The following is a 24,535-nucleotide window of genomic DNA, read 5'->3' as shown; positions in this document are numbered from 1 at the left end:
AATTTTGCTTTCCCAAGTCCTCCTGGTGGGCACTTTTTTCTGCACAGCGGAATTCAGTGACGCACTTCTACTTCATGTGCCCTTCCATGTCAGACAGCATTCTGTCACACTGCCCCACCACTGCCATCTGTGCTGGCACGGGCGTTTGTGTGGCCACGCAGCACTGGGATGGAGAATAAGTATGCCTGACAGACATGCTTCTTTTTGTACTTTTCCATTTAAGTTCTTACTGTGAGTGAGATTTTTGATAGACACATACCAACTGTTTTGAAATTGCAATCCAGCAGTAGTCCCTGTGTCATTAGCGTTTAATTTACTGAGATTACATGATAAATTAATTTAGTTAACGGTCAAACAGCATTTTGAAGGATCCTTGTTCTTTCTCATTTAACTTCCTCAATCTGAGAAAGTTATTAAAAAGATTTGCAGAGATCCTGAAAGCAGTTGGCTATTGCTCTGAGTTATGAGATATATTTTTAGTCTTGCTAAGTATGATTTTTGTATGAAATTAATGGTCCCTGAAAGCTGAATACCTAGGAGGCCTTTTTGAGGAAGAATGAAAGGTTGAGGCAGTCTGGGTTGACCTTGACATGGCATTACACTTAAATGTGTGGTCCTGAGGACCAAGAGGGGACACACTAGCAGAAAGCACTTAGGAAGCTTCTGGATAATTAGAGAATTTCTAATATGCCTTTCCACTGACTGCCTAAAGTTGATGAAACTAAATTCTTCTTTTTATGTATCATCCTGATGTCTGTGGTGCTGTTCAGGACATGCCTGCCTGGAAAAGGTACTGCAGCAGAAGCTTCATAGTACACTGCGTATTTTATTAATGCAAATGGAGGTATTTCAGTCTAAGAACACACCTGTCTTTTTCTCTGGACCTGAAATTTGAAAAGGTATTTTTATCACTGCAAACTAAACGTTGAGTGCTGTAATACTAAAGTTGGAGCTTTCATCCATGTTAAAACTGTCCTGACCAGCAGCTTGAAGGGGACAGGTGAAACTTCCATGGCCACGTGTTAGCACATGCTATATATCACCAGTCCTGAGAACTGAACTTGTAGAGAACACTACAGACGTGGACTTTGCACATAGGTCTAGACTCAACATCTAAAAATATGATAGTGTTCAAAGGCAAACTTCCAAAATGCCAGTAAGTTTCTAGTCCTGTGCTGTGACCCTTGAGAATTGGGAACTGTATGTAGAAATTCCTACTGATGGATAGCACTGAAGCAGCTGAAAATTTCTGTTGGCTCCTCACAAGTGTTGTATATCATCTAAATGTCATGAGAAGAGACTGTTTCAACATTGCTGAGTTATTTACGAGTCAGTGCTGCCAAAGCATCCCGCTCTGGGACCAACTCTATCCCTGAGGAGTGAGAGAGAGAAAACCAGTTTTCATCGCCCCCTCCTTACTCCAGTTGCCAAACTCAAGCTCTTCCTGTGCTGTTCTGATGGATGAGATCTTCCCTTTGGCCCACAGCTTTGCTCACCTCTGCAGCAGTACCACATCTGTGCCTACTTTCTCCCACCTACTGGTGCTGGGCTGAGTTTTCCCCTTGTTTTCCTTTCTAAACCTGCTGTCAAAACTCCTCACCACTTTTTCATGTCAGATCTAATTAAACATGATGCTTAATAAAGAAGCTGCAACTAGAATCAAAGCAAGTAAATTTTCTCATAACCCGAAGGCACAATCAGGTTATGCAAATGAAATGTGTCTTCAGGCTCCTGGCAGGCTGCCAGCACAGTCTTTACTTCTATAAAGTTGTGCTGCTTCTGTAATAGGAAAAGCAGTATTTAGTGGGGAAGGGCTGTGATAAACCATATCTAGTTCTGGAACAGATAATCTGAGGTGGTGGATTCCTCCTTCTCCGCTTGGCAGTGGATCATCTTCAGTTGCAGCCTAGCAGTGGAAGACTGTAGGGAGATGTAGGAAATGGGCTTTTGGAGCTGGAACCACCCGTGGCCTGAAAGCCATGTACTCAGATTGACTCCTGAGCATCAGCGTGCCGATGTTACAGTCTCTGTGCTGGACCTTACAGTGAGTGTGACATCTCACTTGGAACAGAAGAAAATCGTCGACTGTGAGTGAAGCTGGAGGGCACTTCCGTGGGCTTCTCCCCTTCTGCTGTGGAATGCTGTCAGCATTGCAGTTACAGAGTCTCCTAGACAGCTTTCTTCAGGGGGAAAACTTGAGAGTGACTTGTGTGAACTACCTCAAACATCTAAAGCGCTTTCTTCTTGAATTCTCGCTTCAGGGAAAAAAAAGAAAAAAACAGAAAAAACAACCCACAGCAAGCTGTTCTCTTCAAGAAACAGCTAAAAGCTTTCTGTAAAATGGTTTTGCTGTAAATGGAAGCAGATAAGTAAAATATTAAATAATTAGAAAATAATAATCTCTGGTTCTACCTCATGTGTTTCCCCCTCTTTGTTCCACCCACATGCTGCTAATTTTCATCTTCCTGCACATGAAGACGTCAGAGGCTGCTTAGAGAGAAAGTTGTTTTTCTTGAGTTGTTTGCACGCTTTATTGATGCCTCAAAGATGATAAAGGAGGGGAAGTAGGAGGTGGGGGTCGAGGGGACAGAAGGATAATTTTTCTTATGGTCTCACTCTTACCAAAGGGTGACCATTTGTTCGCGGTTGCATTTGCCAGTTGCCATGGCATCCCCCTCTCACTCTATCCTGGAGGTGTAGTCTTGATATAATTAACAGCTCTTCTCCGTCTGTCTGCTGCAGAAAGCAATCATTAAGTGAACACGAAGGGAAAAGTCACTTTTTTATCTTTTGGTTTGTCTATCCATGTTTTTCATTATTTTCTTTCTTGGTCCATTTTGCTGGAATGTTGTTGCCTGTGTAGGACATTAAATATCAGTGGATTTTGTTAGGCTGGAGTGCAGTTAAATTAGAGGTATATAAAGTTCACTGTGTTCTGTATATAAAACTGTAATACCAGGAAATAGAATGTTCCTCGGAATCTGGATTATGGATAATGGATATTGCTGCTCTAATGTACTTTGGAGGAAACTTCAGCAGGAGATTAGCTTCAAATATTGCTATATAGAGATAGAGAGAAAAAATTATGAGAAGATATATGATAACTAAAGCACAGCATTGAATATAGCTGGTTTATCATTCAGGCTTCCCAGTGCACCTTTCTGTAAGATGGATGCTGACTTCAGTCCCACCACAGTCCCACACTTCAACATAAGACCAGTTTAAGAAGCCTCCACCACCAAACGTTACGTAACAGTTGCAGTGCCAGCATCTTTCATTAGGAAACTTCTGTTGGGAAGACTGTCGTTTTCCCATTTTATGGAACATTTGACCATTGCTTTTTCCCACAGCCACAGAGCAGTGAGCTGTTCCAGAGGCAGTGTCAGTAAAGGTGCCTGTAGAATTCATTTGTTTTTCAGAGTGTGTTTTGAAAACAACAAGGCAAAAATAAAACCTTGATCAGGTTGTCAGCTCATGACTTTGCAGACAATCTGTAAAGTATAATTTTCACATAACTTACCTTAGTGCCCAGTTGTTGTATTTGTGCTGCTGTTGTCTCATTACTGAAGTACCTCACTGGGAGATTACAGGGAGCTATTTTTTCCACTAATATCTCTCAGAAAAATTGTTTATTTTTACCACTACCTTTCCTGGAGGAAGGCTATCCTAATGCCTGTTTTCCTGAATTTTCTTTATTTACATCACCTTCCAGTGTGAAGCTGATGGTTTCCTTATAGGCTTCCTGAAGCCTCTTTGTGATGAGTATGCAAAAATCAGAAAGGCTTAAGCAAATACAGAGACTGATTTACACTCCTGTATGTGTGTAAATCATAATCCAAGCATGTATGCAAAGTGTTGGTTTTTTACAGATTTTGGTTTTATACAAACTTCACAACTCTTCGTTTTTGCTAGCTATTTGAGAGAATAGGAAATAAGATAGCAGATGTTTCTGGAAGTATTGGGATATTTTTCTCATAACTCATGACAAATTTGGATACTAGTGTCTTAAGCATTTCTTCTATCCACTTTGGTAGTATAGCAGTTGAGACAAAAATAGAACTATTTCTATAATTCAGTTTGTTTTCAAAAACGCCAAGAAGAAAGTTCTGACCAGATGTACCTGTAATTACAACAGCAGTTATGAGGAAAGCAGATAAGTTTTCATCTTATTTCAGCTGTATACGCTTGTTCTTTGAATAGCATCCTTGTGAACATAAGATTCCTCTTGGTAACTAAAGCCAATTTATGATCAAACTACTGTATTTCAGAAGCAGCCATGATAATGGAGAAGCTCAGCATGGTGAACTGGGTTGGAGGGATGAAGGGAGTTTTTGTGCTTGTTGCAGAGTGGAAACTGAAAAAAAAACATATAAAACACTGGTAGAGGGTTGTCACTGCTGCTCAGTTCCTACTGTACTGATCTTTATGGTGCCTTACTGCCAGTGTAGAAGTAAAAGTAGATTAACAGAATTATTATTTTTTTTGTCAAATCCAAGACTTTGTGTTTTTCTGGGTTTGTTTCTCAAATTCAGTGTTACAAGGTCTGGTGTTTTCCTGGATGCAGTCACCTGCATGATGGTCACAGTGTGCCCCCAGGATTCCTGGTTAACATCGTGGTTAGCAATCCTGCCCTAACCTGGGTTTTGTGAGCAGCAGCATCACTTAGTGATCAGAGGTGCTAGAATTCTTACTCGCTGAGTCAAAAGCTCTTTAACAGGTCATGTCAGAAAGTCTCCCTTTGAAACCTTAAATATAAAAATCTATGGCTGCTACTCTTTAATACAAGATGGTACTTTCTGACTGCACATTAGGAATCTTAGTCATGGTTTTATTGAGGCAGAACCATATTAGTTTTGATTTTATGTGCAATTAAAATTTTACTGTCCTTAAGAGGCAGGCTGATATTCTGTGGAAAAAATCTCTGGAAAAAGAAGCCCTGCAATTTCATCTGGATGAGCCAATTAAAAATAGCATTCGGGGTTTTTTTGCCCCTCCTAGAACATCTGTATTATGAGAGAAATAGGAGTATGAATTCATTCAGTGTCTGTGTAAGGGTTATTTCAATCTCAGCCTTTTTTCCTTGTGTGCTTGATCATCTGCAAGTCGCAGGAAGGCCTTCTGGCCAGTGTTGGTTGGTGCCTCTGTCGCCTAGTTCGATGTGATGTGGCAGCTGCCAACCTTCTGCTCAGCTGCCAGTGCCCAATGGTGTTCCTCAGACTTCTTCTGTAGCACCTTCTCCAATCCCTTGATGGAGTATTGAGCCTTTAGTGAGCTCATGAGTTGTTTTTTATCTTGAAGGGCATAGTAAGAATGCTGGAGAACAGGGTTTGCTGTTCACAGGAACTTCAGAGGCTTGTATTGACAGGAATTGCACCTGTGGCAGAATGACCCCTGTGCAGTGTAACTGACTGTGGAGCAGCTCTCCCAAAGAGACTTAGGGTCCTGGGGTACAATAAGTTGAACCTGGGTCTATAGTGTGGCATTATGGCAGTGAAGTTCAAGAGAGCTGGATTGCTTCTTCCTGTAGAGAAGGCTCTTGGCGGGTGGGTGGCCTTGAATTGCCATCTACGATAGAGGAGAAGGAGCCAGATGGGAGGCAGCAGTCACAAGATGCAGCAAGAGAAAGTTGGGTAAGGTGCTAGGAAAAAAACATCCAATGTGAAGGTGTCAGAGCACTGGAACAGGGACCCATGGAGGTTATGGAACCTCCGTCCTTGGAAATGGATGGAGCTGGGCTGGACACGGGCCCTCAGTAACCTGAGCTGACTTTGAAGTCAGTTTTGCTTTGCTGGGAGTTGGAGCAGAGATCCCTTAGAGAACTCTTCCAGCCCGAGTTACTCCATGATGCCGTGTTCTTTCTGTCTATAATAGTTTTCCTTCTGAGCACTGTCCCAGTCTGGCTGAGTTATTTTCCAGATATTCTCTGATAATAGTTCTTCTTTGTTAGAGAAATGCTATTTGAGGTGCTGATATATTTCTAGCAAGCAACTAACTAGTATTAACCTCATATGTTTCTACTGGAAAAAAAAAACAATGAATACAATACAAGCACAGAAATTACAGGTTCTATGAAACATATTATATGAATTAATGAAGTGCATGGGTGTGAGGGGTTTTCCCTCTAAATCACAGCAGAGAAATTTCCTCTAGTGATCTCACTTCTGACATAAAGCTTTCTTCTTCAGTTTCATATCCCTCTGGTTTATGTAATCCCATTTGTGCATCTCGAGACCTTTTAGTGTGATGCTTTATGCATCAGGAACTTGCTGGTTCCGGAGGTAGGATAGACCTTATTGGATCCTATACGGTGATTGATTTGAATATAGCTGCTTGTTGAAGTTTTTTTTTTGTGTGTGCACATAAGCTGTTACAGACTTAATCACTTGCTTTTTAGAGATTAATTAATCAACTTCAGGAATTTTAAAAATACATTCCAGTGTTTATTTAACAAAAACAGAACCAGCGTATGCTTTCCAGCTTTGAACTCAAAGGTGTAATTTTTCCATGTGATGTTTACTTTCTTCTCTTGGTTAAATTCTGCTGATTCTTCTGGTATTGTTGTGAATCTTTAGTCATGTTAGGGCTCAGTGTGATTCTACATCTGACCACAGAATCCTTTATTTCCATTCCAAACACGCTGTTACCACCGTGGTTAAAATCATTCGTGGTAGAGGTACGAGAGATAAAGGCATGAGGCAGAGAATAGGCAGCTGAGATTTCACTCAACCATATCTTTTATGGTACAGTAATGGTACAGTAAGTCTTCATTAAGTGAAGACTGGAAAGAACATGAAATAAATACATCCTGTGGCCTCGCAGGCAAGAACGCTTTATTTTATTACTGATAAAAATTATGGAGAAGATACTCATTCTATGGGTGCTTTTATTTCCTTCTGTGGTGAATTTATGTCACTCTCCAGTCTGCATTATGAACGGCACTGCGCTGAATTCTTGGCTCTGGCTTTAGAGGAAAGTGTTGCTCTTGGTGCCATTGTTAACTTGTATGAAGGCAACCGGTTTCCCATGTGTTGTTCTGAATAGGACACCAACGTTATTCAGTTCTGCAGTTACTGGAAATTTACAGTGTGGGATTACTGATTGTTTATTTTACATGCAGGTACATATTTCTGTTTTCCCCATTTCTTCTCAGATCACCTACTACGAATAATTTCTTTTAGTAATTTGCAAACTCTCTTAAAGCATTGTAGACCTGCTCATTCAGGCCAAAGGTTTGTCAACATACTCTTGAATGAAGTAAATTTATTTTCATTAATAAGAGTTTGTTATTTGTATTTACTGATGGATTTCAGGGAAGTATGTTGTTGGGAGGGATTTGTTAAGTAAAGCACTATAAATTTGGATACAAATTAATGCTCAGTTGTTTGATAAATGGACTTGAGGAACAGAGAATCTGTAAAAGAGAACATTTGGAGGTTTTCCATTTTATTTTTGGTAATAATGATTGATTTTGTATCTGCTTTAGTGTTTTCTGTGTGCAAATAATTATGCTGCCTGCAGATACCACTGAAACAGGTAGCATGTGCAGAATTACTAGCATGTATTTTCTCACTGTCTGTACCTGCCCTTTCTTGTTTTACACAGTCCACAGCAGAAACACCCACAACCCCAAAGCATACGAAGGACAACAGAGAGAGCTTCTTCCCTGTAACACCAGCCACACTGCATCCTGCCCCAGGGAACCCAGACATTGTGACTCCTGAAAATCTCTTGAGACTGAACGATCTGCATTCCAAATCCAAACCAGCCTCTTCATCTTCATCCTCCTCCTCTTCAGCATCTTCTTCAGTGCCTCCATCCCAGGAGTCACACAGGGACACTGAGCATCTCCGGAGTCAGAATGCAGAGACTGCTCCCAGCATGAGTGATCTTGCACGTGGTAAGTCGCAGGGAGACAGAACATCTTGGCCTTCTCTGATTTGTTTGCAAAAGCCACATGGTGAGCCAGTGCCTGAGTTCTGATTCTGTCTCATTTTCTGATCACTAGACCATTCAAAAGGCTGCACAGACAGGTTTTATTTTGTGGCGTATGTATAAAATTAATACGTATTTTATTTACTAGGATAAAGAGCACTGTATGTAACTTGCGTATGAAATCATGGAATAGCAGCCTAAAAATAGAATTGTGTTTTACATACATAATTTAAGTCTCCAGTGGCATAAAAAAGTTTGTTGATTTTCTTCAGAGAGGTAAAGATAAATTTCTACAAAATATCTCAAGTCTTTTAAAAGTGATTGCAATTGAAATAGACTGGTGGATAGCCTACATCTGACTTATAAGTGACTGATTAACATAATTAGATGCATAGATACCTCAGCCACTTATATGTGTGTAGAAATAAATAATACTGTGAAAATTCCAAGCTTCTTCGTGACTCATAAAGTTAGTATATCACCACCATTATGTTTCACATTTGAGAAAAGAAGTATCTGGCAGGACTGGAATGCTGGAAATATATTTATAGTCCTAGTATGGTTATGTGCAAGGTTGGGCTACAGAAAAGGATGAAGAAGCAAAACAAATGTTATTTGTTCTGTAGAAAGATGATGTGATATGCTCAGGATGGTGTTATATATTTGGTTCTATATAGGTTATCTAGGTAAGATGACTTTAATGAGATGGCTTAAATAAATCATGGCAGACATTGTTAGCAGTAATCAAAATCACTGTGTGAGGCAATATTGTTCCACTTTGGGAATGAAGTAAGGTTAGCCCCAGTTAGCCCCAGACTTCTCTTGGGTGCCCAAAGATATGGCTGTGCTTATCTGTGGGATGCTGTGCATATTAAGGTGGTGGAGCACCTGCTATAGCTTGTACTTCTTTGCATCCTTAGCAGGAACACTGTCTGAAAAAGCTGCTGCTACTTTTCGTGCTTACTCCATCTGCTCACAGGCAGATTACCTTATCTGCTGTGAGAACCTTAAAGCTACTTAACATGCATGGGCAGATTAATAGGAGCCTGGATAAAATTTTGAATGAAACATACACATACAGGTGCGAGGGAAAGTGGCATATGTGGAAACAGTGCCTAGATTTGTTGGACTCAATACTGCATAATATCAGTTCATAATTAGTAGACTGATCTACTCTAGTTATTTTGTTAAAGCAATGTCATATTGTGACTTTTACTCATACACTTCTGATTTTTTTTCCTTACATAACCAGTCTTTGTGTCTAAATGCACATAGTCTTCTGAGTTCAGCAAAGAGCAAACTTGGGAGAGATCAGTTTTCCCAACTTGGTAGGCTCTGAGTACTGAATGATATTGAAGTTTAACATCCAATATTAGGAGTTGCATTATAATCATCTGATATTCCCTTTTCACAGATGAAGGGAGAAATCTCTCTTGTGAGAGGAAGAAGGGGGATGATAAGGAAGGGAATGACTGAGTCAGTGCATAAACTGTATTTATTATTGTTCTTAGGAGGCTAAAGAATGGTGTTGCACAGTGCTGTAAGATATCTTGGCAGGCTTGTTCCGGAGGGATTCACTTGGGTTTGTGCCTATACAGCAAGGAAAAAAATCCTCCAGTTATTCTGCATTTACTAAGGAGACTGGTAGGAATGGCAGTGCGAATAAAGAGCTCACACATTCTCTCAGTTTTCAAACAAAACTCACGAGTGTTTCTGACGTGCTTTCCTCTCTGCAATTTCCCAGCCTGCCTTGCAGTGATTAGAACGTTTATTTTAATCTTTTGACTTGCTAGGCTTTGGTAAGGTGGTGAAGGTTCTCATTGTTCTTTCTTCTTTTATGCTTTCTATACATCATCTTGGTTGAGGAAGATGGAAGAGCTATCTGCTGTAATTATAACCCTGAAACTATGTGTCTGAAGATCAAGAGGCTTTCTCTGTAAAGCTCTGATTCCAGTGCGGAGCGTGTGTGTTGTATCTGGCTTTCTGCTCTCAGACTTACCTGACAGGTCATTTCTCTAGCTGAGAAAGATACCAATTACTGCTGTGTCCTTTCCTTTTCTTCTCTCTTTAATTCTCCTACCTTTGCTCCCACCTACCTTAAAAAGGAATATTTCTAATTCAGTTTTACTCCTTTTTCATCTGCCTCTCATTAGCTCTGTTCCTGTTTCAGACTAATCTGTTTTCATCTTTTTTCTCTTCACATTTTTGGAGCCTCCTCCTGTATCTGTTTGTTTGTGTCAAAATATTGCAAGTCAGAGTATTGCTATCATTTTCTGTGCCTTCACCCAGGAAAAGTAATGGCTTTAAAAGCAAAATATACACTCATTTCTTTTGTGAATGTTTTAGTGAGATTTTATGCCTAATATGAGTAGCTAGGGTGGAATACAGCGTGGTGAAATCCAGCATCAAAGTAATAGGAGTGGTAGTTTCAATATGAGAGGTTGCTACAGGTGGCATAAATGCATGTGGGACTCTGGAACTGTAAGTATTTTGACTCAGCCTGTAGTTTTTTCTGGGGGAAGTAAAATAGGGCAATTAGGATGAACCCTCTCTGGTGCATCACATTGCTCCTTTGTCACACAGTTCTAAATTGCTGAAAAATCATGACTTTTTTTGTCAATTTTGTTGTCCTTACCCAAGTAATTATTCTCATAAGGAATGGACAGGTAAATGTTCACATCTGATTTTTGAAGGTTTGTTTACTTGGAATCATTATCTGTTTTGCTTACAGTGATCTATTTATCAAATTGCCATATAAATTAAGGGCAGAGGAGTAGCACTTTTCCTCTCCCTCCATTAAATTCACGTCCAGTAAATTCATGTAGCACTAAGCATTTCAATACAAAACCAAGTTGTTAGTGGTACAGATGTCTGAACTTAGAAATTCAGAGCTAAGGCAGACTGTCAGTTCTTTCAGCAGTGTGCAGGGAAATTGCAGCCCATAAGCCATGTAAGTACCTTGCTGTAATTTCAGATGTTTCTTATGGCGGCACAACAGGGCAGTAGAGGTTTGAATGTAATTCAACCTAAGAACTTCTAGACTTCAAGAAACAAGCTTGTGAAGAAAGTTGCATGAAAGGATGGACAGTGCTGTTGTTGCAGTGAGAAATGAATTTAAACTGCTTTAATTTTGTTTAACCTTATTTTAGCTATGCAATGCAAGTTTCATTTCACGTTGCTCTTGCAGCAGTTACCCGGCGTGAGGATTCTTTCTTGTGTGTACATATCCTTTGACTTGATGTTCTTATGTCACTTTTAGGCAACTTGACTTCCATTATTTCCTCCTTTGTTTCCCATGTTGGCAGCTTTCTTCCTCAGTTCCTAAGCCTGAATACCTCCAAGGCTTTAAAAATCTCATCTTAAGCACTTGTAACCCCACACCTTTTGTAGCATCCTTGAGTGGAAGACACCTGTTAGTGACTGCAAAGTTGCTAATGGAAATCAACCACACGACCTTCAGCCAGCTCTGTATTTTCTCTCCAGTCTCTCTCTGCATCTGCCTCCTGTGTTGGCATTGGCATTCTCACTTCCTCCTGTCTGATCCTTCCTTTTCATGAAGCTTTTTCACAATGGACGTGCTTTGAAAGCAACTTCACCACTGACTGGCAGCAGGGGTTTTCTTGTTTGTGAATGACTCTTTAATTCCCTTTTGCCTACTCCTCAGCCCTTACTATTCAGCTCTGTCTTTTCCTCTTTCCTTTGGAAGTACACTGATTCAGTTTGCTATTGCAACAAATTCATTCCAGAGAAGTTTTTCAGTACACTTATATCTATTTCTGATCTTTACCCTTCTGGTTGTTTATGGGACTTTTTTTTATTTCATTTATTCAATCCAACATTTTGCAAAGTTGAAACTAAAATTGCTATTGGTTGTATATGTTCATGTTAATCAGTAGGAATAAATAGGGCAGGAACAGCAGCTTCCAAACTGACCTATGAGGTGATGGTAAGATGCATGGTGCAGAGTATGGGGCTGGCTTGGGGTCAGAGAGGCTCTCTGGATGTCCAAGGAAATCCTTTGAAAGCTCTGGCACATGGATATTTGCATAGCAGAGAGCATGTTCTGGAGAACAGAAGGATTCTTGTGAAGAGAGCAGGGTGATGATGATCTGTTGTTATGTTTGACTTGCAGTAGTTCTAGATTGCTGCCAGCAGAAGAGATGTTTCATGCACTGCTGCACAAATGAAGACTGAAGAGAAATGCAGTTATGACCCTGCTGCACAGGTTTTGCATTTACTAAGTTCTTAGGAGAATTCTCTCACTATAGTATAATGAAACTCCCATATTATAAGAGCTGCTTTTGCCCATTTGTATTGTGCTTAATTGGCTATCACATCAAAGAAGGATGAAATACTGTCAGAGGAGGAAGGGGCTTATAGCTTTTGTTAGATAACCAGTCTAAACAATTCACAGGGAGCAGTCTGCTCGTGAGTGACTTACTGTCCACAGATATTGCTGTGTGATGCTCTCAAATGATTTACTCTTGCTAAATCCAGTACTAAAACGCACTGACAATTAACTGTTTGTTACATTGCCATTTGTTCATATAGTTGCATATAAAACTGTTATCCCTTTGATCTAGGCCCATTGATTTTTTTTTTATTAAAGGGTGTTGGAGTTTATTGGAATTACGTTGTTCGTTTTGGTTTTGGCTTTTAAGAGAGAAGGAAAGTTAATACTGAACTTGAGAGTGTATCTTTACCAGCTCACTTGTCAACTTCCTGCATTTCCAGGAGGCTTGAGAGCAGCAGGAAGCAGTTCTGGACATGGGAACTGCACTGGCAGTGCTGACAGCCTGCCCCAAAGTGGCTTTTCCATACCAGAGGCCTGGGAGCTTGGAGTTACTGCGGGCTGGGGACTATTCCCAGGAGGCTCTTTCAGAACAGACACCTGTTTTAAGCTTTAGTGGCAGCAGTGCTGTTCTGTGACAGCTGACCTCAGCATTAGGAAAGAGTATGGGGCGTTTCTGCTATCACTGTCTAATAGACAGGACCCTAGTTATAAATATAGCAGTGTGCCATCTCATTACAGTGCCAACTTCTGTTCACCAGACTGTTTGAATTTATTTCATTTCAGGGAGCTGTGGAATTGTGTTGCACAGCTTTCCGCTTCCAAAATTATTCTGATGCTTAATTTTTAACACATGGCTTTGTGTGTCAGCTTTGAATGTAATTTCCTGAATTTGGCATTTCAAGTCAAATTCTTACTTCTGCAGCTATGACTTCATTGTTTGTTGTTGTGGTGTTTTGGTTTTCTTAGAAGTAAACTTCATGGCAGGAAAGTGGGAATTAATGTGGAGAAAAAAATGTGTAAGGAAAAGGGTACCAAGCATACCTACTGTATGCCTTGGTGAACTGAATGTACCCAGGGTCACTGCCTGCTGTGATGTATGGTACAGTGCATCATGACACATGCAGTTCTGTGATGTTGTTCCTGCAGGTCAGCATTCGTAACCAAGCTGTGCTCAGCTGAACCAACCTGTGTTCCAGCACAGTCTTTCCATTAACTTGGTAGCACAGTGTATGAGGAAACTTTGAGCTCCTTCAAATTCAAGCTTTCCATGGCCTTTTGCAACTGCTGTTTGGGAAAAAAGCTGTGTTGAATTCCCAGCACGCCAGAGGGTGAGGCAGATGGAATAGAGAAAATTAATTGTTTACACATTAGCACTATTCTTTGGAAGTGCTGTGAGATGTTTACTCCATCATGTCAGGGAGCAGCAGATTAGATGCATTTCCATCAACATAACCATAATAAAAACATCCACCTCTATGGTATATTAGTAATAACTCTGTGAAAAACTACACGTACCCTGCGTGGCCGTTAAAATACAATTGTCCCTGGGACAAATGAAGTATGTATTCCTTAGTGTCTGCAGGCACGCAGAATGCAGTCATTACTCTTTTGAAGTGGTTGGAGGGTGAGGTGGTACAGATCTAAATCACAGTCCTGTCTTTTCAGGCTTTTTGTCTGACACACAGAAGTGCTGGGGAAGGTGCTTTGCAGAGGGGTGAAGCCAGGAGGCTCAGCCACTTTGTTTAAGCCCTTGGAGCTCTTCTCTGTTCATTTCTCCAAGCTTACATTTCTGAAATCATGTCGGTGTTCTGTTCTGGTGTTCAAAGCTCAGTTCCTTCCTTTTTCCTGTAATGAGCCGATGCTTTGTGCACACACTGTGAGTTGCTTGTAGCCTTTAACATATCTGTGCTTTAATACTTCACACCACCTCCCTCAGCAACTGGAAAACATTTTTCCAGGTGCCACTCACATTTTTGAGCTTGTCTTTAAGCACTCACGTAATAGGTTTAGTGCATGACTAAAGGGTTTTCTTGGAAATCCAACTAAAATGTTTTATAACACTGTGATGTTAACGTCTCCTTATAGCTGACAGCAGAAGGAAATTGAGCAGTGAAGTGCACAGCACAGTGCACAGACAGCAGAGCAGCTGCTTGCTGTTACCATGCGGCTGCTTTTAAACTTTCTCCACATCTGCAAATTGCCAAGTGAATATTTTTGATACAGACAGGTCCAAATAGGACATAAATTGTCACCTTCCTATAATAAAGGGCGCGGGAGTTGTATAATCTGTGTTTATAGTGTGGGGATGTATGTATATACTGTATTATCTGTCTAAAGAGGCAGCGAGAGAATATTAACTGTGATGAAGTCATGAACCCAGCGCCTGCTATAGGCATCTGCAAACACTGGTTGCCCTGGCAACAAGTGGAAAGAGGTTGGAGAGGAAAGCTGGAGTAGGTTGTTGCATTGAATTGTTTTCAGCTTGTTTCTTCCTCGCTAAAGCAGGGAGATGTTGAGAGGTATGATGTCCTTCTTTCTATGTGTATACTATTTTATATGTATTTAGGCAGCTGTCGGGAAAGGGAAGGCTGACAAAAATACTCATAATTCGGCTCGGTTGGAGAGGAACTTTTCCATGTAAATATTCATATGCATTGCAAATTTGTGGGTTTTCTATATGCTTTCTTGTGTGTTGTGTTACGAGGTGAGAGTGCCGAATCGATCTCTATGGTATCTGTCCCACTTCAGCCTGGAGACAGCTGACCAATGCATATTACATCTTCCCTAACTGGCTTTATTTAACCTGGGATTGTAGAGCTCATGTTTGAAAGCCTGCAAGAACAGTGCAGTGCAAGTACTGCTACGTATTGCCAAAAGATTTCTTAACTGAGATTAAATCCGAGCTTCAGAACACCTTCGCATTGTGCTGTAGTTATATTCTTGTGCTTTTGCACTTGTGAAGAATATTGTGGCTCATGAGTTAGTGAAGTCTTCAGCTCCCCGGGGAAAGTTTTTGTTAGGAAAAACAGGGGCATTATGTTTGGGGCTGTAGCTGCATCGTCCACATGGTAAATACCAAGGTACTCTCTTCAGAAATCTGTCCTAGACAAACAGGAGATTCAGCTGTGTGTTGCTTTCTCATTATCCTTCTGCCTTTTGCCCTGTTTGTCTGTGATGAAAAAGGTGTATTTGTACACTATATTAAAGTACTGATAGTGCAAATTATAGACACTTGAAACAGACGGATCTTATTAAAAAAATAAAAAATGTGTATTTTTCTCATTAACTTAATTATAGAAACAATGCCATGTAAGTGCCTATTACCACAAAAACAAATTTGCACAGTCATAAAAGAATAAAGTGCATCATCCAATCAGGGGATAAAATTCAGTCACTGTGTATTTAGCACCTGACAGTGAAGGATTAATTAACAGGCAGTGGCTCTGGATCCTCATGTACTGGGAGGTGCAGCCTGATAGAATATTAACAAGTGCTGTTTCTAGAAGTGTAGTGACAGAAATACATGCTTGGTGTGCCATACTCATGCCCTTTCACTTCCTTTCACTTCTACATGACAAAGGATTGACACACCGTTTTATTCTAATTAAATCTAGTTTTACTGTGCTACAAATCAATACCTTCAGAAGTAAGAAAAACAAATACGATGTAAAGATGGAGATTTGTGTTTCTCAGAAAAGAAAGTAGAGTTGTATCAAGTCTTGCAGCATCTGGTTAGAAATATACTGCTCAAAAGAGCTTTGTCAGGAGGGCAGAATTTAGTTAAGTAAAGCTCAGCAAATCAGCTTAAGCAGTAATATATCTTATAATTAAACAAAGATTATAATCAACATAAGAGGTAGAGTTTAGTCATTAAACAATAATGCAAATCAGAGCTTTTATTCTGAGTGGTGAACTATTAAGTCCCCAGAGTAATTTAGCAGTTGAGTACATACGAAATTGTTCTCAGTTTGCAGTATAGTTGAAGCTGCAGTATTTCCAGCTGATACGGTATTGTATTTGCCAAATGAATTAGGGTTTTGTCTCCTTGTTAACACAAGTGGGTAAGGAAGGTTCTGCTGGTACTTACCCTTGATGCTTAGGACTCTGAGTCAGTAGAGTTGGAGTTAAGTGTATTAAGAGCTGCTGTCTTAGCTGCCTTGCAGGGTAGTCTGAGAACATCAGTTCAATCTTGCTTTTTTCTTCAAACACTGATGTAATGTTCTATCTTTTCATCGAGAATCTCGTAGCCGTTTCAGTATGGCAATGGGTTTAGGCTCCGTTTGTTGTCAGCTGCTTGTGGTGTAGTGGGATGTGTGTTTATTGGCTTTGGGCCACACGAGGGCTGATCCTTCTTCATATGGTCCCTTGTACTTGTCAGCATGTGGTTAAATCATGTGTGTGTCTTATGTAAAGAGCAGCACATGCACAGAACGATCTTCGGCTCTCTTCTATTTCTCAAACTGGGAAACAATGAGTTAGGATTTTCCTGATCTGGATTCCCGTTGTTTTACTGCTTCCTTCTCTGTTCTTTTAAGCTGAGTTGGTCAGATGCAAATAGTTTTTCCTACTTTCAGGACTGTGTTTTGTGCAGGAAAGGGAATGAGAACTGTTCTTCTGCACTACACCGTTCCATTCTGTGCTCGGTAGAGAGCAGAACATCACAGAACAGAGGCTGCCTGTGATTTGTGCTACAGTGTGTGACCTTTCCTTTTTGGGAACTATAGGAGAATCCTCTACAAGCAAACTCATTTATCCTAAGGCTGCCAGCTACCAGTTTAGATAATGGGTTCTTTTATTTTACCAGTGAAAGTTAGTGGATGAAAGAACTTAAAGCCTGCTTTGGTCAGCTTTTTTTGGTGCAAATTATTCAAGAACCCTGGAAATACATTTAAGAAGTTGCATCTTTCACACTGCATTGATCTGACTTTTACCAAACTCTCTCATGAATTCCAGATTTAGCTCTACAACGATGAAGTGTTTGCAATACATAGGGAGGTTGAGGGAGAGAGTAGTTTTCCAACAAGGAAAAGTTGAAAAATATTCCCCTTTAAGACATTTTGCTAACAGAATCCTAAATTAATTTAGAATGTGGACATAGGAAGAATTTGTAGAGAAGTTAGGCCATGAATATATATTGCATCTGCTTGTCTGCAGTAGCTGCATGCATACACCTTACCCTGTATTAATATAATTCATAGTTGTCTGGACTGCCCGCTGTTGTTGAAGGATATCTTTGTTTCTGTGAGAGAATGAGAGCTTGTTTGTGTACCTTTAGCCTTGAAATGCTAGCTGCTGTCTCACTCTGCCCTTCCCAGAAAGGGCTGTGATTAGTAGCTCACAGTAGTTCAGTGAAAATTATTCCTGCTAGGTACAACATGCAGCCCAGCGTGTAAGAAAACTGGTCTAATGCTGCACTCATTTAAAAGCAGATACGACTGATAGATAATTATGGGATTGTACTCATACATGCTAGGATCTGAGCTCTAAAGACCCCAAATTCTGGACTAATTTTTTTATAGAGACTGAGTCAGCCTATCACTGGAAACTGAGCAATTTATACAGCTTCATATCGATTAAATAAAAAAAGAAGAAAAAAAAAACCAAAAACAGATTTGGCCCTGTTGCTGGATGTTCACAGTAATTGTTCTTAGCAGAGAGCTGCACTTCAGTGATTGCAGATCAGAGAGACCCATTGATCACAGACAGCTCATCATTAAGGGTGGTGGATTTTGTTTTGAGTGGATGACAGGTGATTCACCCCTTGTGTCTGCAAAGGTTAATGATCAGTTGCATGCGTTTGTTTCTTGCACAGGTAACAAAATGCTATAGAACAGATTTTTTCTTCACTTTTTTATAGGACTTTTTTTCTTCTTTTTTTAAGAATTTGAATTGATGGCACCAAGTATGAAAAAGTTGTGATTGCCATTTTAGTGCCCCAGTATTCACTTTTACTCAGACATTTAGTTTAGAAAATGAAGAATTAAAAAAAAATATATATATATATATATATATATATATATATATATATATATATATATAGTTTAGAAATGAAGAACTAAAAAAAAAAACCAAAACACAGCAACTTCTACCAGGTGGTTAGACAGCAGAAGGACTGAGGCTTAGGAAAGAGATCAGCATGTCTGTTAATCTGTGAATTATCTTTCGTTAATAAAGAGGAAGAAGAGCTTGAAGTGCCTTTGGAGGGTCTTGGATTTCAGCAACAGGAGTCACGGCTTTGTCAGCAGATGAAAATGGCTACTGTTGCTCCATCACCAGAGCCTGTTTGTTGGCAAGTGGAATCAGTGACCAGCACAAATTCAGGACATGTTTGTACCCAAGGTAGGAGGAGCTTTTTGTGCTTTGGTGCTGAAAATTAGTGCTTCTTTGAGTATTAGTCTGTAGAGATGGATTAGATACTTGTGATGCATGTTCCAGCTGCTTGCCTTCCAGTAAGATATTTCAGAGTATAGAGGCACTGTTGGCTATGTCACAGCTTCCTGGAGAAGTTCCTGGTAGTCCCTTAGTGGTTTTTCTTTTTGGTGCATGACTCACATACCAAATACCATAGCAGCAAAGCCAAATGGAAAACCTCCTTAGTACTAGGCTGTCATGCTGTATGGGTTGTGCTTCTTTGGAAGTAGAATTTTTTTTTTAATTGAAACCTTATACAGGGCAATATGACAACACTTGATTATACTATTGGAATATTTAGCAGAAGGAAAATATTTTCTACAATAATCAGACTGAGTCGAGTTAACATTAAAAAAAAAACAAAACAGCATTACAATAGTTAATGCTTTCTATCCCTCGTCTGCCCCCTTTCCAAGAGAAGTAGGAGTTGGTATTTATACTGGAAAAATGTAAACCTTGTATTTTTCAGACAGGCATAAACATAGATATTCATGTTCAGAGTCTCTCTCTTTTTTTCTTATTTGTGAGAGTCAGATTATCCTCTGTCTGATTACTTCAGTGTTTCTGGTACTCTGCTCTGAGCTGATTGTCTGCAAATGGAGATGGGTCACTGACCTTGTTGGAAAGCTTCATCTTTTGTAGGAGTTCTTACATTCTTGTGTACTGCTGAGAACATATGATTTAATTTCACATCCCTTAGTAGACAATGTGCAGTTGTTTATTTTTCAGGATAGATCCAGGATCTGGCATTTTGTCTTGCCATGTTTAAGTAACCTTGTCAATTCCAGAAATCTAAGAGAAGGATTTAACAAGACTGAACCAAAATATATATATATATAAAAACACCTGTTATTATTATGCATCTGGGGTACTCTGGTGTTTTCATTCATACAACTTAAAAAACAACTTAAAAAAAATCCACCTGAAGCATCATTATTAGTAAAATATCAACAAATTTATGTTAAATTCTCAGTTTTGAATGTGAAAGCATTTTCTCCTACTGATGATTGTTGCATATGTATTGTTTTGTGCTAGTATCTGAGGAAGGGCCAGATCCTTCTTTGCCTGATGAGATGAGCCCTTTCTTAGCAAGTTTGGATGGTAAAGACAGCAAGCATTGTTGAGGAGTATGTAGAAATGACATGATGGTGCTAATCAGTGTGACATACAGTAACATGAGCATACCAAGGATCTTGCTTCTGTGTTATTACACCTAAATATTTACTTACGGTAGAATTTGAAGAGAGTAATCAGGAAATGTTGACAGATATTGCTATGTATTTTTCTTAATTTTTGAGGACAGTAGTGGAAACTACAAAAACCTTGTTTGAAAACATAGCCAACTGATGGTGGATCTTGACAATACAAATTGATAAGAAATAAGAGCTGACATTTCAATTACTAAAGAGACAACTCTGTAGTGGAGGAAATGTATAAAAGACTTAAGTAAAACTAAGTAGCTTAATTTGGTGTATTACAGGATGGAGAACCAGTTAGAGAACACAGAAGTAAGATAATTGTATCTGCAGTGAGTGGGAAAATGGTATTTGGGAAATCCTTTAAGATGGGCCAGTGCAATACTGCCACTTTCATGCTTGGTTTAAAAAGGCTGAGTTTCTGCTGCCCAGAAAGATTTTTTGTAATTACTGTTGATTTCCAGTTGCCATTGTAGTATCTTGAGGCACTTTTTTCTTCTGTTTCTGAATCATAATTAAAGAGAGACTTGAAGAAAGACCTTTTGAGCTAGCCATATGTCTGACAATCAGCTGCTCCTGCTCCCTCTTCTTTGACATCTGAAATCCTATATAGCTTCCTAACATGTTTTTTCTTATTATTTTCTGTTTAGCCTCCAGTTCCAAGCCTGAACTCAGCTCCAGTTCACAGACTTTGGGAAGTCAGCAGAACAAGACAGATGGCACCCGAGTAAAAACTCGCGTTCTGCCCAACATGCCAAAGCTTTTCATACCTTCATCTGTCACCAAATTTCCACCTGAGATCACTGTCACTCCACCCACTCCCACCCTCCTTTCTCCAAAGGGCAGCATTTCAGAAGAGACCAAGCAAAAATTAAAGGTAATAAAAGGGAAACAGTAATTTTTTGGCTTATTGTTTTTATCTTAATTCACCCCTCAATAAAATACTTGTGCAAAAGGAGTAACAGTTCCTGTCCCCAGTTCATAACCAGAAGTAGCATAAATAGTGGAAGACTGATGCCTGTCATTAAGAGGCATTTGGATAATGCCCTTAATATGCTCTAACTTTTGGTCAGCCCTGTTGTAGTCAGATAGTTGGACTTGGTGGTCATTGTGTGCCACTTCCAACAGAACTATTCTATTCTGTTGTAAGATGCTAGCTGTTAGTAACAGGGTTCAGTTTTTAAGAAGTGGTGAAATACTGGCCATGGGTGGCATCACAGCTATGCTTCTCTGTATCCCTTTTTTGGGAATTAAGCCGTATTACCAAAATATGTGAGGGAGTTGGTGCAGCAATTGCAGTTCTTACATTAGTGAAAGCTAGTAATGTTGACTGTGGGTAAGCCTACTGGTTAATGTTATGTTGTTTCATATTAGGTTGCCATATCTTTCATGGAATAAGAGGGCTTTTGAATGTGACGGAGTAGCAACCAGTAGTTGGCTTTTATCCCTGTGATCATGGGTTTATCCTGACTATTTAGCAATATATTCTCTCTCTCTCTTTTTGGGATCAGTCTGCTATTTTGTCTGCTCAGTCCGCAGCGAATGTAAAGAAGGAGAGCCTTTGTCAGCCAGCTTTGGAAATCTTAGAGACCTCAAGCCAGGAGTCCTCACTGGAAAGTGATACTGATGAAGATGATGACTACATGGACATATGAATGAATTCTGGCCATCATCAACACCAACCATATAACCATTCTTATTGCCAACATCTCTGGCAGTCCAAGCATCTTCGTTGGCATTATTCACCATTTAATCTGCATCATTGTGTTCTTCACTTTCATTACCTTTGTTATCACCACTACCACTTGTATTGCCTTCAGAATCTTCGCCATTCTCCCCATCATGGTGCTTAACAGAAGAAAAACAATTGTTTACCAGGTAGTTAATTCATTTGGACCACACCATCACCTTTAACTTCGGTAAACGCAAGGATTTTTTATAGCTGCAACTGACATCCCTCAACTGTTTCTGCTTCTTCAACCAGAGCCTTGGGATTCTACCCAATAGCTCTTTTCTATAGCATTTTCTTCCTTTCAGTTGTCTTGTTACATTTTTGCCATTGGTTAGTTTTTCTCCCAACAGTTCAACAGCGGAATCTCTGTCTGGTCTTGCAGTGATTAGTCTAACTCCTTTTAAGGTGAATGGAGTAGAAAAAGTTTGCTTGAGCTGGTAGAGGATTTAATTTTATTAAGTCTCTTGTGGGGTGAGAAGGGTGAGTGGACAGGCTGTCATCTACTTGGCACAGTTGTGTGCTTTGCTGGAATTCATCTCAGTGTCAGTAGGCAAAGAACCAGCTTATCTAGGCAGACAGAGAGCTTGGCCTCCTGATTGTGCTCATTTCACACCAATGGATGAGATCCAGCAGAAATTACCAACCTGAATGTTGGCTTAACGAACTAATCTTTCCTGAATTGTCTTACAGTCTTTTCTCTTCTCATGCCTTGGACAAGCATTTTGAACTGGGGGCTAGATGATATTTTTATGGTGGTATTGAAAAAGACTTAAGATTTCAATACCGTTTCAGTAATGTCTGTTTTTTACAGAATGACATGAAAAGGTGTTTTTTATCTATCTGCAGAGGGACTGCTCATAGTTATTTATATGAGAAAATAATGGTAACAAAGATCTTTTTTTTTTTTGTTTTTTACTGAATATTACCTTTGTAAAATAATGAATCAAACCACACAAAAAAAGTCACACTATATATACACACACATGTGCACTCACACATATATATATATGTCTGTGTACATATATATATGTATATGAAAAAAGAAAATGCATATGGCTTGCCATGTTGGATTTCTTTGTGTTTGGAGGAGGTGGTTTTCTGTAAAATGCAGAGCTTTGTATAAACTTCAGTTTTTTTCTAATAAAGCTGAAATGTACCTACTGCTGCCTCTGTTCATCTGAGTGGGCAAGGTGCCATGGTTCTGGAAAACGTTCTGCTCTTCCCTCCTTTTGGGGAAGAGGGTAATGGAGGAAATGGGTGGGGAAAGCCTCTTCCTTTTCTGAAGACTTCCAGAAATCTTGGGATGGATTTGATTGTGTGACCCAGAGCCGAGTCAGCCAGTGCTGCCAAGAATGCATGCAGTGGGCTCACTTCCCTGCTGAGACATGGTCTGAATTCTTTTTCATCTGGGTGTCTTTGAATACTGATGAACAACATAAGGAAGAAGACATGGTGAATATGATCACATGAGAAGAATACTTGGATGTACAGTCTGGCATCTAATCTGCTTTTATAGTGGTCATTCATTTGCTGTAAGAATAATGATGGATCCTAGATAAAAAGAAGCAGTGTCTAACAAAGTATAGCAACTTTATTCTCATTCTCAGGGTTGTTTGTTTTGAACAAAATGTATTTTGTAGGGGAGTGAGCATTTCCATTTTGAGTGTATTGGCACTTGTTCATGTAACTTGTTCTCTTGCTGCAAGTGATAGGTGAGCTGGATGCAAATGATGTGGGAAAGCTCACAGTAACTGAATGGTAAAAGCAAATGGATATTTTCAGTAGTATTACGTTTTCAGTGTTTGTTTGCTCATTAATTTGCTGTAAGTTATTGTAAACATAATGTGTAGAATACTTTCTAGTCACTGAACGGTAATTGCCTAAGGTAGCATTAGAAAATCAGGAATAGTATTTGCTGTTGTAGAAAATGGAAGAATAGAAATCAGCTTTTTATGAGAAATGGAAGACTGCATGGAGTACCTCGTTCTAAATAGTACTCCTTCACTCAAATTCAGTACACTTACTGCCTACTGTACCTTCTTCAGTGCATAAGGCTAACACTGTGATGACATTTAAATTCATAGGTCCGTGCTACTGGCATTGGTTTGAGGTATGAAGACTGAACGTTTGATCATCTTAAATGAATCTGCCCATTGAACATGATTGTATTTCTTTGTTCTTCTAAACATTTTGCTTTTTTTCCCCTCACAGTGCTTGTTAATGTGTATGATCTTGATCTTTCTTTGATTTCTAGGCCTCTTTTTTTTGAGAAAAGTTTAATTTGTTGAAGAAAAAAATGAGTGGATTTACCCCTCATAAAATGTCACGCGTGAATAAGAACAAGACACGTGGCAGGCCTGGCTGGAAGACCATCCGAGGGTGTGAGAGCATCTCCATAGGCGTGCCCAGGGTTCACCCCTGCTGTTTGGAAGTTGCACTGGCTGCTGTCTTAGCGCTAGAGGGTGCCCTAGGACAGGGAAAAAGTCAAAAAGGAACGCTGTCTAAATTTCTGGAAGGCTGTATTGCATCGCTGTTTTTGACCTCAGGTACTTCCAGGGGCCTTCCACACTGCTGCAAACCCGTATGTCCTTTTTGTTCCTGTGTAGTCTGATTCCAAGCAATGGGATGAAAAGACACTCCTTGTAATAAGAAGTTCAGAGTATTCTGTCTCTCGTTCACAGTCATAGCAGAAACAAACAACCCACCAACAATAATGCTAATATTAGTTAGCAGAAAAACACCCAGAAAGGTATGTGCTCCTCTGTTACTAATATGACAACTCTAGCATGAAAGCAGACACACTCTGCTTTCTTTTCATATTAAGTCTGTTTGTCTCCTATTTTTTCCTTTTTTTTCCCCATAAAAGAACTACTGGGTTATTTCTCATTATCTCAATATTCAGTGCACTACAACAGGAAGGAAAGAATATCTTAAGCTTGTGCTGAAAGACTCAGGTAGTGCTTTCAGCTT

The 24,535-nt window shown here is 39.7% G+C and overlaps 1 protein-coding gene across 1 annotated transcript in view; it reads left to right on the top strand.

The window, feature by feature from the left end:
• Nucleotides 1-22,725, top strand: part of CABIN1 (calcineurin binding protein 1) — a 90,128-nt gene extending 67,403 nt beyond the window's left edge. The window contains exons 33-36 of the mRNA XM_065738956.1: nucleotides 7,603-7,897; nucleotides 18,401-18,565; nucleotides 20,484-20,710; nucleotides 21,345-22,725. Of these exons, the coding sequence (XP_065595028.1) occupies nucleotides 7,603-7,897; nucleotides 18,401-18,565; nucleotides 20,484-20,710; nucleotides 21,345-21,488 (831 nt within the window). The 3' untranslated portion in view covers nucleotides 21,489-22,725. The remainder of the gene's footprint in view (nucleotides 1-7,602; nucleotides 7,898-18,400; nucleotides 18,566-20,483; nucleotides 20,711-21,344) is intronic.
• The last annotated feature ends 1,810 nt before the right edge of the window (nucleotides 22,726-24,535 follow it).

Source organism: Cyrtonyx montezumae, unplaced genomic scaffold (assembly GCF_038088225.1).
Source record: "Cyrtonyx montezumae isolate F1298 unplaced genomic scaffold, pur_monq_1.0 scaffold_23, whole genome shotgun sequence".
In the NCBI taxonomy this organism is placed as follows: domain Eukaryota; kingdom Metazoa; phylum Chordata; class Aves; order Galliformes; family Odontophoridae; genus Cyrtonyx; species Cyrtonyx montezumae.
This window is presented reverse-complemented; position numbering and strand designations above follow the sequence as displayed.